This window comes from Ovis canadensis, chromosome 4 (genome assembly GCF_042477335.2).
Source record: "Ovis canadensis isolate MfBH-ARS-UI-01 breed Bighorn chromosome 4, ARS-UI_OviCan_v2, whole genome shotgun sequence".
In the NCBI taxonomy this organism is placed as follows: domain Eukaryota; kingdom Metazoa; phylum Chordata; class Mammalia; order Artiodactyla; family Bovidae; genus Ovis; species Ovis canadensis.
This window is the reverse complement of record NC_091248.1, coordinates 108552115-108564399: the sequence shown is the minus strand read 5'-3', so window position 1 is coordinate 108564399 and position 12285 is coordinate 108552115. Positions and strand designations below refer to the sequence as shown.

At 39.0% G+C, this 12285-nt stretch overlaps 1 protein-coding gene across 6 annotated transcripts in view; it reads right to left on the bottom strand.

Annotated features, from left to right (window-relative positions):
- NRF1 (nuclear respiratory factor 1) overlaps positions 1-12285 on the bottom strand; it is a 122801-nt gene that overhangs the window by 63134 nt on the left and 47382 nt on the right. For all 6 annotated transcript variants that reach the window (XR_011256501.1, XM_069586953.1, XM_069586950.1 and 3 more), the window contains 2 exons: positions 7744-7858; positions 1602-1728 (listed from right to left, as the gene is read on the bottom strand). Coding sequence is in view for 5 of the 6 variants with exons in the window: in XM_069586953.1 (XP_069443054.1) it covers positions 1602-1728; positions 7744-7858 (242 nt within the window). In the remaining variant the exon portion in view is untranslated. The remainder of the gene's footprint in view (positions 1-1601; positions 1729-7743; positions 7859-12285) is intronic.

The window sequence follows — 12285 nt, the reverse complement described above, 5'->3', positions numbered from 1 at the left end:
GAAATTATCTAACTGTTTTCCAAATCAGCTGCATCATTTTACATCTCTAACTGCAATGTATGGGGGTTCCCATTTCTTCACATCCCCATCAACATTTATTATTGTCCATCTTTTAAATTATATTCATCATAGTGGGCATGAAGTATCTCTTTGTAGTTCTGATTTTCATTTCTCTAACGATTAACAGTTATTTATCAAGTGCTTATGTGCTTGCAGGTCATTTCCACATCTTCTTCAGAAAAATATTTATTCAGATTCTTTGCCATTTTAAATTCTGTTAACCGTCTTTTTTTTGGCCATGCTGTGCAGCTTGCCGGGTCTTCATTCCCTGACCAGAGACTGAACCTATGCCTGCTGCAGTAGAAGCACAAAGTCCTCTCCACTGAACACCAGGGCATTCCTGGAGTAACTGTCTTGTCACTGCTGAGTTATAAGGGTTCCTTATATATTCTGGATACAAATTTGTATCAGATATATTTTGCCAATATTTTATTTCCCATTCTGTAGACTATCTTTTCATTTTCTTGATGGTATCATTTGCAGCTACTCTAAACATTTGTGAGTCACTGTAAGTATGTCACATAAATTGAACAGAATTGGGTTTTGATTTGGATTGTTTCTGCTCCAATCTAAAATAAAATCTTTAACAATAATATAAATATAATATTGGTTTATAACAGAATTAACTGGTCTCACTTCCATTACTTTGTTAGTCAGGTATCAGTTTGAACTAGAAAGCCATCTACCACCCTCCTCTCAGAAAGGTCTTAATATGCATCCTATTACAGGGACTCAGGAATCTGAGGAAAAACTCAAAACAAACTCAAAAATGTTAAGAAAGAATCACAACATCTGTGTATGGGAATAAAAATACAATAAGCAAAATCTCAACTGATTACTAATTTTGAACTCTTGAAATATTTATGTTCAATATGGGAAAAAATCTAATAAATTAATTTTAAGCTCAGAAATTTTATTCTAGTAAAAATAAAACGCAATTTAATTCTGGACAGATCATTATTCTACTAATGATTTAATGTTTAACTTTAATGATTTAAAGTTACTTTATCCAAAGAAAGAACAGTTCACATAGTAAAAGTATCCAAGAGTGAAATACTATTTTTATAAAGTTAGCTATAGATAGGGATATAATCAAAATATTCAACTATATTTCAACATTGAAGGATTAAATCAATTATTTGAAGAAATAAAAAGGATTATTTTAAATAATCAATTCAGATCAATTCAGATATCAGTGATCAGTAAAATGCTCCCAGGTTTGCCTCAGGAAGTTCACATCTTGAGAAAATATCATTTTGTTTCAGCAATTTTCCTACAAAATCTTGCATTGGTTTCTTAAGGAATACAACATCATTTTTTTCCATTGCATCTGATGAGGTAAAATAGTTTGTTATGAAAAGGAGAAACAGAAATGACCCATTTTACTTTGATTGGCATTACGGAGTTTGAAAACCAGTCTCAATTCCCACCCCTGGATGAAGGGAAGATAAAATAACTATTGTGCTAGACAAAGGATCAAAAGAATGTGAACAACAACTCACAGAAAGCAGAGGGTATCTGAGAACACACAGTTTTCTTACCACATTCTCCAAAGGAGCTGCACCGAACACTTTAAAGACAGGGTTGGGTTTGGAGGGAGAGATACAAAGGACAATAGCTTGCTGTCCCACTCGAGTAGTATATTCATCTAGTGTAGCTCGAAGTTTCCTGAATTGAGAATGAAAAGACAGAAATTATGTGACACAGACACAAGATTTCCTTTGACTTGAGACAATTTATTCTAATTAGGTATGTCTTCTTTTACCTGAATTGTGAAAAGGGTGTGTGTGAGGTTTAATATCCTGTTCAGCAGAAATATGTACATCCCTTTGTCCTAAAGACCCGTGACTAGCTAGCTCACTGACGTAAGAGGCTACCCCAGGCTACCTCAGGACACAGCCGTGACACAACGTTGAATACAGACAGTATCATACTTCCTGATCTCAGGACCAAAAGTGTGCTGCTTATAATAATAAAGATTAATACTGAGATCTCCTCCTACAGACTTTACTATATCATCTCCATGCTTACTGAAGGGGCCTAATATGAACTGCTTCTGATTTCTTTGACTGATATAATCATTGTTTATGTCTTGCTCCAATGCTCAGTCACGTCCAACTCCTTGCAACCCTATGGACTACAGCCTGCCAGGCTCCTCAGTCCATGGGATTCTGTCAGCAAGAAAACTGGAGTGGACTGCCATTTCCTCCTTCAGGCAATCTTCCTGACCCAGGGATTGAACCTGCATCTCTTGCGTCTCCTGCATTAGGAGGCCGATTCTTTACCACTGGGCACCTGGGAAGCCTATTTATATCTTATTACTTCAAAATGTTGTCATGTTGTCATTTCCAGATTTTCATTGTGATATAAACAATAATTCTTAGTCCTGAAATATTTTACAAATGAGGATGGAGTAAAAGAGCATTTTCAAATATATCAGCACTGGATTAAACAGAAACACTGTCCTTTCCTTCTGGAAATTATGGGATTATTTTAAGGTTCTACATCCCATAATTCTTCTGTGAACACAGTCTACCCTGTCAACGGACTGGTGAGTCATGTCAATTCGAATGAAGCAAAGCCAACAAATCAAAAGAAAGTTTTCCATCTTTCTCCAAAAGCACTGTCTATGCCCCTTTTAGAAAAGATGACTCTATAAATAATATACTCAATTCCTCCTGCCTGTACTATCATTAAAGGTAGTAAGATTTATCATTAAAGGAAAGGAAATTTTTTTGCTCATCTAGTGGTATATAACCTCTGTGCTGAAAACTACCATTAAGTATTTTCCGGATTTTCCATTCAGTTTCTTATAATCTTATGTTCTTAATATAGACTATATTTTCTAACTTTTGTCCACATTTCATTTACAAGTGCTGGTACTCCATTTGGATTCAACATTCCGATAAACATCTTAACAATTTGGATATATAAAATATTACAAGAAGAAACTTCTGAAACACTTTATAGACTAAATTTTTTTATTATACTTGAATGCATGTTGAGCAGCCTGTCAAAATATGAAGTCCTCCGTGTACCACAGATGTGTAATAATCTTTCTTTGCAACCTACAAACTATTCAGAAGAAATAAAAACAAGTGAAAGAAGTGGAAGTGAAGTTGCTCAGTGGTGTCTGACTCTTTGTGACCACATGGACTGTAGCCTACCAGGCTTCTCTATCCATGGGATTTTCCAGGCAAGAGTACTGGAGTGGATTGCCATTTCCTCCTCCAGGGGATCTTCCCAACCCAGAGACTGAACCTAGGTCTCCCGGTCTGCAGGCAGACGCTTTACCATCTGAGCCACCAGGGAAGCCAAGTAAAGGACCACATACAAAAGAAGAAATCCAGTGGCGTTCCTTGAAAAAAATAAGAAAATACATTCACTGTCTCCAATTCCTCTCTCCCTATTTTCTCTTGAAGACCCTTTAATCCTTTCATCCTTACCACTCCTCTGAAAACACATCATCAAGTTCAATCATGATCTCAATGTTGCTAAATTTAACGGTCAATTTGCATCTTAGTCAACCTGTCAGCACCATCTGATAGTAATGATCACAAGTCCTCCTTCTTGAAACAATTTTTGCACTTGATTCACTGGTCGCTTCTTAAACTCTTTGATAGTTCCTTTCCTTTCTTTAACCCCTAAGGGGTAAAGTGCTTCAGTCCACACACATTCCCTCAGTTCAGTTCAGTCGCTCAGTCATGTTTGACTCTTTGCAACCCCATGAATTGCAGCACGCCAGGCCTCCCTGTCCATCACCATCTCCCAGAGTTCACACAAACTCATGTCCATCAAGTCAGAGATGCCATCCAACCATCTCATCCTCTGTCGTCCCCTTCTCCTCCAGCCCCCAATCCCTCCCAGTATCAGGGTCTTTTCCATTGAGTCAACTCTTCTCATGAGGTGGCCAAAGTTTTGGAGTTTCAGCTTTAGCATCAGTCCTTCCAATGAACACCCAGGACTGATCTCTTTTAGGATGGACTGGCTGGACCTCCTTGCACTCCAAGGGACCCCCAAGAGTCTTCTCCAACACCACAGTTCAAAAGCATCAATTCTTTGGCATTCAGCTTTCCTCACAGTCCAGCTCTCACATCCATACATGACCACTGGAAAAACCGTAGCCTTGACTAGATGGACCTTTGTTGGCAAAGTAAAGTAAGCTTTTGAATATGCTATCTAGGTTGATCATAAATTTTCTTTCAAGGAGTAATGTAATCACCATCTGCAGTGATTTTGGAGCCCCAAAAAATAAAGTCTGACACTGTTTCCACTGTTTCGCCATCGATTTGCCATGAAGTGATGGGACCAGATACCATGATCTTCGTTTTCTGAATGTTGATCTTTAAGCCAACTTTTTCACTCTCCTCTTTCACTTTCATCAAGAGGCTTTTTAGTTCCGCTTCACTTTCTGCCATAAGGGTGGTGGGACCTGCTTTCGGAGGTTATTGACATTTCTCCCAGCAATCTTGATTCCAGCTTGTGCTTCTTCCAGCTCAACGTTTCTCATGATATACTCTGCATGTAAGTTAAATAAGCAGGGTGACAATATACAGCATTGATGTACTCCTTTTCCTATTTGGAACCAGTCTGTTGTCCCATGTTCAGTTCTAACTGTTGCTTCCGGACCTGCATATAGGTTTCTCAGGAGGCCCCCTTAAAAGAAATGGAGTAGCCATCATGGTCAACAAAAAAGAGTCTGAAACGCAGTACTTGGATGCAATCTCAAAAACAACAGAATGATCTCTGTTCATTTCCAAGTCAAACCATTCAATATCACAGTAATCCAAGCCTATGCTCCAACCAGTAATGCTGAAGAAGCTGAAGTTGAACGGTTCTATGAAGACCTACAAGACCTTCTAGAACTAACACCCCAAAAGTTGTCCTTTTCATTATAGGGGACTAGAATGCAAAAGTAGGAAGTCAAGAAACACCTGGAGTAACGGGCAAATTTGGCCTTGGAATGAGGAATGAAGCAGGGCAAAGGCTAATAGAGTTCTGCCAAGAGAATGCGCTGGTCATAGCAGACACCCTCCTCCAACAACATAAGAGAAGACTCTACACATGGACATCACCAGACGGTCAACACTGAAATCAGACTGATTATATTCTTTGCAGCCAAAGATGGAGAAGCTCTATACAGTCAGCAAAAACAAGACCAGGAGCTGACTGTGGCTCAGATCATGAACTCCTCATTGCCAAATTCGGACTGAAATTGAAGAAAGTAGGGAAAACCGCTAGACCATTCAGGTATGACCTAAATCAAATCCCTGATGATTATACAGTGGAAGTGAGAAATAGATTTAAGGGACTAGATCTGATAGACAGAGTGCCTGATGAACTATGGATGGAGGTTCGTGACATTGTACGGGAGACAGGGATCAAGACCATCCCCATGGAAAAGAAATGCAAAAAAGCAAAATGCTGTCTGAGGAGGCCTTAAAAAAGCTGTGAAAAGAAGAGAAGCGAAAAGCAAAAGAGAAAAGGAAAGATATTCCCACTTGAATGCAGAGTTCCAAAGAATAGCAAGAAGAGCTAAGAAAGCCTTCCTCAGCGATCAGTGCAAAGAAATAGAGGAAAACAACAGAATGGGAAAGACTAGAGATCTGTTCAAGAAAATTAGAGATACCAAGGGAACGTTTCATGCAAAGATGGGCTCGATAAAGGACAGAAATGGTATGGACCTAACAGAAGCAGAAGATATTAAGAAGAGGTGGCAACAATACTCAGAAGAACTGTACAAAAAAGAGCTTCACGACCCAGACAATCACGATGGTGTGATCACTCACCTAGAGCCAGACATCCTGGAATGTGATGTTGAGCCTCAGAAAGCATCACTACGAACAAAGCTAGTGGAGGTGATGGAATTCCAGTTGAGCTGTTTCAAATCCTGAAAGATGATGCTGTGAAAGGGCTGCACTCAGTATGCCAGCAAATTTGGAAAACTCAGCAGTGGCCACAGGACTGGAAAAGGTCAGTTTTCATTCCAATCCCAAAGAAAGGCAATGCCAAAGAATGCTCAAACTACTGCACGATTACACTCATCTCACACGCTAGTAAAATGATGCTTAAAATTCTCCAAGCCAGGCTTCAGCAATATGTGAACTGTGAACTTGCAGATGTTCAGGCTGGTTTTAGAAAAGGCAGAGGAACCAGAGATCAAATTGCCAACATCCACTGGATCATGGAAAAAACAAGAGAGTTCCAGAAAAACATCTATTTCTGCTTTATTGACTATGCCAAAGCCTTTGACTGTGTGGATCACTCATTCCCTAGTCTGCTTCAAATGCTACCTTATGTGCTTCCATCTTCAGCCTTGCTTTCATTCTTGTACCCTGAGAGTCTATTCTCAACACAGTAGCCTGAATGATACTTTTAAAATATGTTAGATTATATCATTGTTTTAATCAAAAGTCTTCACTGACTTCCTATGTCACTTAGGGTAAGAGTCAAAGCCCTTAGATTGGACCAGAAGACGCCATGGCATAGCTTTCCACTACTATTATGACCACATCTCTTCTCACTCTTTCTCTAGCTGCTCCTCAAACATACCTAAGACATGCCTTCCCACTTCAGAACCTTTGCTTTTACTATCCGTCAGCCCCAAAAGTTCTTCCTGTAAATATCAACATGGTTTCCCTTAAAATTACTTCAGGTCTCTGTTCAAAGGTTGCTGTAAGAAAGATCATTTCTATAGAAAAATAAAAACTACCATATCCCTCCCAATCCTCTATTGTCTTTACTTTGCTTTGTGTTTTTTTTTTAAACTTTTCATCATCTGATGTATCATATATTTCTTATTCCCTCCACTAGAATATAAGCTCTTTAATTTATCTTGTTAGCTGTTAGGTTCCCAAGGCCCAGAACAATACCTGGCACATGGCAGGCATATGTTAATAAATTTTCTCTGAATGAAATAATATAATTCTATACATCTATACAGGGAAGTTAGGGCTTCCCTGGTGGCTCAGTGGTAAAGAATCTTCCAATGCAGGAGACGTGGGTTGAATTCCTCGGTCAGGAAGATATGCTAGAGAAGAAAATGGCAACCTACCCCAGTTTTCCTGCCTAAGGAAATCCCATGGACAGAGGAGCCTGGTGGGCTGCAGTTCAGAGAGTTGCAAAAGAGGCTAATAAGATCCAGCAACTAAACAACAACATACACCTGTTAATCATAGTTATAGTTTCATTTAGTTTTGTTTAGAGTACTTTAGAGTCTAATTCTGTCATGAAAGAATTTAATTTGGTATCCCTTGATGAAGGGTTTCCCTGGTAGCTCAGCTTGTGAAGAATCTGCCTGCAATGCAGGAAACCGGGTTCAATTCCTGGGTCGGGAAGATCCCATGGAGAAGGGGTAGGCTCTCCTTTCCAGTATTCTTGGGTTTCCCCGGTGGCTGAGACAGTAAAGAATCCGCCTGCAATGCGAGAGACCTGGGTTTGATCCCGGGTTAGGAAGAGCCCCTGGAACAGGGCATGGCAACCCACTCCAGTGTTCATGCCTGGAGAATCCCCATGGACAGAGGAGCCTGGCGGGCTACGGTCCATGGGGTCACAGAGTCGGACATGGCTGAGTGACTAAGCACAGCACAGCACATCCCCTGATGAACCTAATAAGGTATATTCTGTCATCCATACCATAAAGTATTTGAGGAACAGCAACAGTATGGGTAAGGAAGCCCTCACCTAAGCAAACGTGTTTGCTGTCTCTTCCGGATAGATGGATTAGATTCAAACACATGAGGACGTTTCCGTTTCTTTCCTGTTGCCACAGCAGCAGCAGCAGCCATTCCCACAGGACCTGAAACAACAACATATGTGCTGAGACCAGGCAGAGTCTGTTAACTGCACCAAGCAGAAAACAATTAGATGTACAAAAAAGTAGCATTTATTGCCTAGGATGTTATCAGTAAGTATAGAATATTACTGATACCATCAATATACTTCACTCCTGTTCAACATGGATCATATTTTAATTTACCATTAAAACTTACAAAGAAGATTTTTTAAAAGTTAATGACTTACACCTCCCCACCACATACTAGCTTGAATTTTATATAATGTTTTTTGTTGTATCAGCATACTCATACTGTTAAGGCAATATTCTCAAAGATGCTAGATGAAATAGCACCATTGAGAGGAAGAGCTTGCCAAGACAAAAAAAGTTACAGATTTCAAATTTAATTTCCATTCCTGTGCCCCTCTTTCCGTTACAAGGCACTGACAACTTAGAAAGTCAGAGATAATCACTCATATTTGGAACCCCAACCCTACCACCACCACCACATATAAGAGGAATATCTAGAAGAATACCATCTTAAGTGGAAATTTTTTTCTTATATATCTGAGAATTATGCCCTAATTGTAACCACAAGGTCATGTTGATGAAAGCATCCCGGAAGGAAAGGAATAAAAACTGTCCCACTCTAAGGGAAAAATGTTAATAAAATTTGGTCTGGTTTGCCCTGAAACTAATGACTAAAACAAAGGGTAGGCCTTAAGGAATTATTCGTCTCTGATTTACCCAATCTCAACATATCAATGGCATTCCTTTTATTTTTTAAAACAGACAATCCATCTTTATTTGTGAACCCCCTAAAAGGTTTAAATGAAAATCAGGTTTAAGTACTCACATTCATCCTGACATATATGTTCTATAAATGGCTCAATTACAACAGGCCTCCCTGAAACTCCAGATGAGCCTCTCTACATGTTATTTAGTAGTATACTCAGTCTGACTTAAATAAAACCTTTCTAAAGACGACTCTTGAGAGTCCCTTGGACTGCAAGGAGATCCAACCAGTCCATTCTAAAGGAGATCAGTCCTGGGTGTTCTTTGGAAGGACTCATGCTAAAGCTGAAACTCCAATACTTTGGCCACGTCATGGGAAGAGTTGACTCATTGGAAAAGACTCTGATGCTGGGAGGGATTGGGGGCAGGAGGAGAAGGGGACGACAGAGGATGAGATGGCTGGATGGCATCACCGACTCAATGGACATGAGTTTGGGTGAACTCTGGGAGTTGGTGATGGACAAGGAGGCCTGGCGTGCTGCAATTCATGGGGTTGCAAAGAGTCGGACACGACTGAGCGACTGAACTGAACTGAACTCAAAGAGCCCCAAAATAAGCAAGAAATAAGGTACTGCCTTTTACCTTCCTTTCCATTATAAACAGCTGGTAGAAGAAAAAATATTACTGATGCATTTTTTTCTAACATTTACGTTTTTAAATTGTGGTAATGACACAACATGAGATCGACCGTCTCAACAAACTTTAAGTATACAATGTAGTACTGTTAACTATAGACACAATATTGTACAGCAGATCTCTAGAACTATTCACCTTGACTGAAGATGACTGAAACTTTATGTTCTTTAATGGCAACTCCCCATTTCCACACCCTAGCCCCTGGCAAACACCATTCTACTGTATGCAGAGTAGAATGCTGCTGCTAAGTCACTTCAGTTGTGTCTGACTCTGTGTGACCCCATAGACGGCAGCCCACCAGGCTCCCCCGTCCCTGGGATTCTCCAGGCAAGAACACTGGAGTGGGTTGCCATTTCCTTCTCCGATGCATGAAAGTGAAAAGTGAAAGTGAAGTCACTCAGTTGTGTCCGACCCTCAGCGACCCATGGATTGCAGCCCACCAGGCTCCTCCATCCATGGGAGGTTCCAGGCAAGAATACTGGAGTGGGGTGCCACTGCCTTCTCTGGCAGAGTAGAATAAGAGTTTGAATATGATACTTCATATAAGTAAATCATGCAGTACCTATCCTTTTGACCTGGTATATGTTACTTAACATAATGCCCTCAAGGTTCATCCACGTTGTCATATATGGTAGGATTTCCTTTTAAAAACAAAAAAAAGCTAAATAATATCCCATACATACATACCACATTTTCTTTATCTATTCATCTGGAGAAGGGAATGGCAACCCACTCCAGTGTTCTTGCCTGGAGAATTCTATGGACAGGGGAGCCTGGTGGGCTACAGTCCATAGGGTCACAAAGAGTCAGACACGACTGACTGAGTAACACACATTTGTCTGTCAATGGAAATTTAGATTGTTTCCACATCTTGACTACTGTGAATAATGCTTCAGTGAACATAGCAGTGCCAATACCTCCTGATGCCAATTCTTTTGAATAAACATCCATAGGAAGAACTGGATCGTATGGTAATTGTATCTTTAATTTTGGGGGAGGACCTTCATACTGTTTTCCATAGGGGCTGTATCATTTTACATTCCTACCAACAACATATAAGGGTTCCCATTTCTCCATATCCATGCCAATACTTGTATTTTTTTATTTTCTGGTAACAGCCATCGTAACAGGTGTGAGGCAGTATCTCATCGTGGTTTTGATTTGCATTTCCCTGATGATTAGTGATGCTGAGCATCTTTTCATACGCTTATTGACTACTTTGTGTGCCTTCTTTAGGAAGATGTCTACTCAAGTCCTTTGACCATTTTTTAATCAGGCTGCTATTATGTTACTGAGTTCTGTGAGTCCAGCATTTTTATTATTATTATATTAGAAGCTTCATATATATTTTTTTAAAACTTTAAAATATATAGCAAAGTTGAAAGAATTTTATAGTGAACATTCACCTATCTACCACCTAGATTCTACTATTAATATTTTACTATATGCATCTATCCACCTTCCTACCCATTCATCAACCCATATTGGGTTTTTTTTAATGCATTTCAAAGTAAACTACAGTATGATCCCACTATATACTTCAGTAGAAGTATCATTAGCTAGAGTTCAATATTTTTAAGTTTTTTCTTTTGAGATAAAATCTACATATAACAAAATGTACAAATCATTCAATAAATTTTTTAAAAAGCATACAACTATGAAACCCAACCCCCTACTAAGATATGTAATATCATCACTACAAATAGTTCTCTCCCGTACCTTCCCATCAGTTCGTCCCTGTACTTTCCACCATAAGGACACAATTCTTGTTTGTTTCACCCTACATTAGTTTTGCCTATTCTAGCACTTCAAAATAAATGGAATTATACAGTATATGCTCTTTTGTGCCAGGTTTCTTTCACTTAGAATAGTGTTTTTAAGATTCATCCATGTTACTCTGTGTGTGTGTGTGTGTATGTGTGCACTTATCAGTAGATTGTTCCTTTTTATTGCTGAGCAATACTCCAAAGTATGAACAGACCACAATTTACGGTCTGAGAGACACTGGCAAGTTCCAGTTTTAGGCATTATGAATAAAGATGCTTAATTAAATTAATTAATGCAATTTAAATAAAAATCCCATTTTTTGATATGGAACTTGAAAAAATAAACTTTACTTATTTATTCTAAATTTTATTTCAGTTCAGTTGCTCACTCATGTCTGACTCTTTGTGACCCTATGGACTGCAGAACGACAGGCCTCCCTGTCTATCACCAACTCCCGGAGTTTGCTCAAACTCATGTCCATATTTATATAAAAATAAAGAATATTATTTATTCTAAATTTTATTTTTAAATACTTTTCTATATGCAATGTTTATTTTGAAATGTTTAACCTAATAAATCCTATCAAGAACAACCTATTCCCTTTTTCCTAGGAAATAAGCCCTATTTATTTATTTATCTGCACCAGGTCCTGGTTGCGGCACATTCGATCTTTGTTGTGGTGGCATGCAAACTTAGTTGTAGCATGTGGGATCTAGTTCCCTGACCAGAGATCAAATCTGAGTCCCCAGGATTGGGAGGGCAGAGCTTTAGCCTCTGGACCAACAGGGAAGACCTAATTCTAAATTTAAAATGGAAATGCAAAGGGCTAAAAACAGCCAAAACAATTTCTGAAGATTTTAAGAAGGAGGCAGGGGCACTCATCCTACCAAGTACCAATAGTTACTATAAGGCTACAATCCCTTATGACAGTGTAGAACTGACTGAAAAGATAGACAAATAAATTAACATAACTTACTCGAGAGTTCACAAACACCCTGCTGTGTCAAAAGACAGAGGTGGGAAAAGGATGGATGATTAAAGATCTGGTGTCGGAGCAACTGACTGTCTGCATGCAAAAATAATGAAAGTAGATCGATACATCATACTATACAAGAAAATAAATTCCAGGTAGCTTAAAGGCTTAAATGTTAAACAAAAACATCAATAAAATAACAACAAACTATGTAACTTCTACAATAAACTACTGGAAAGTATTTACAAACACAGGGTTAAGAAGAACTGCTTAAACAAAA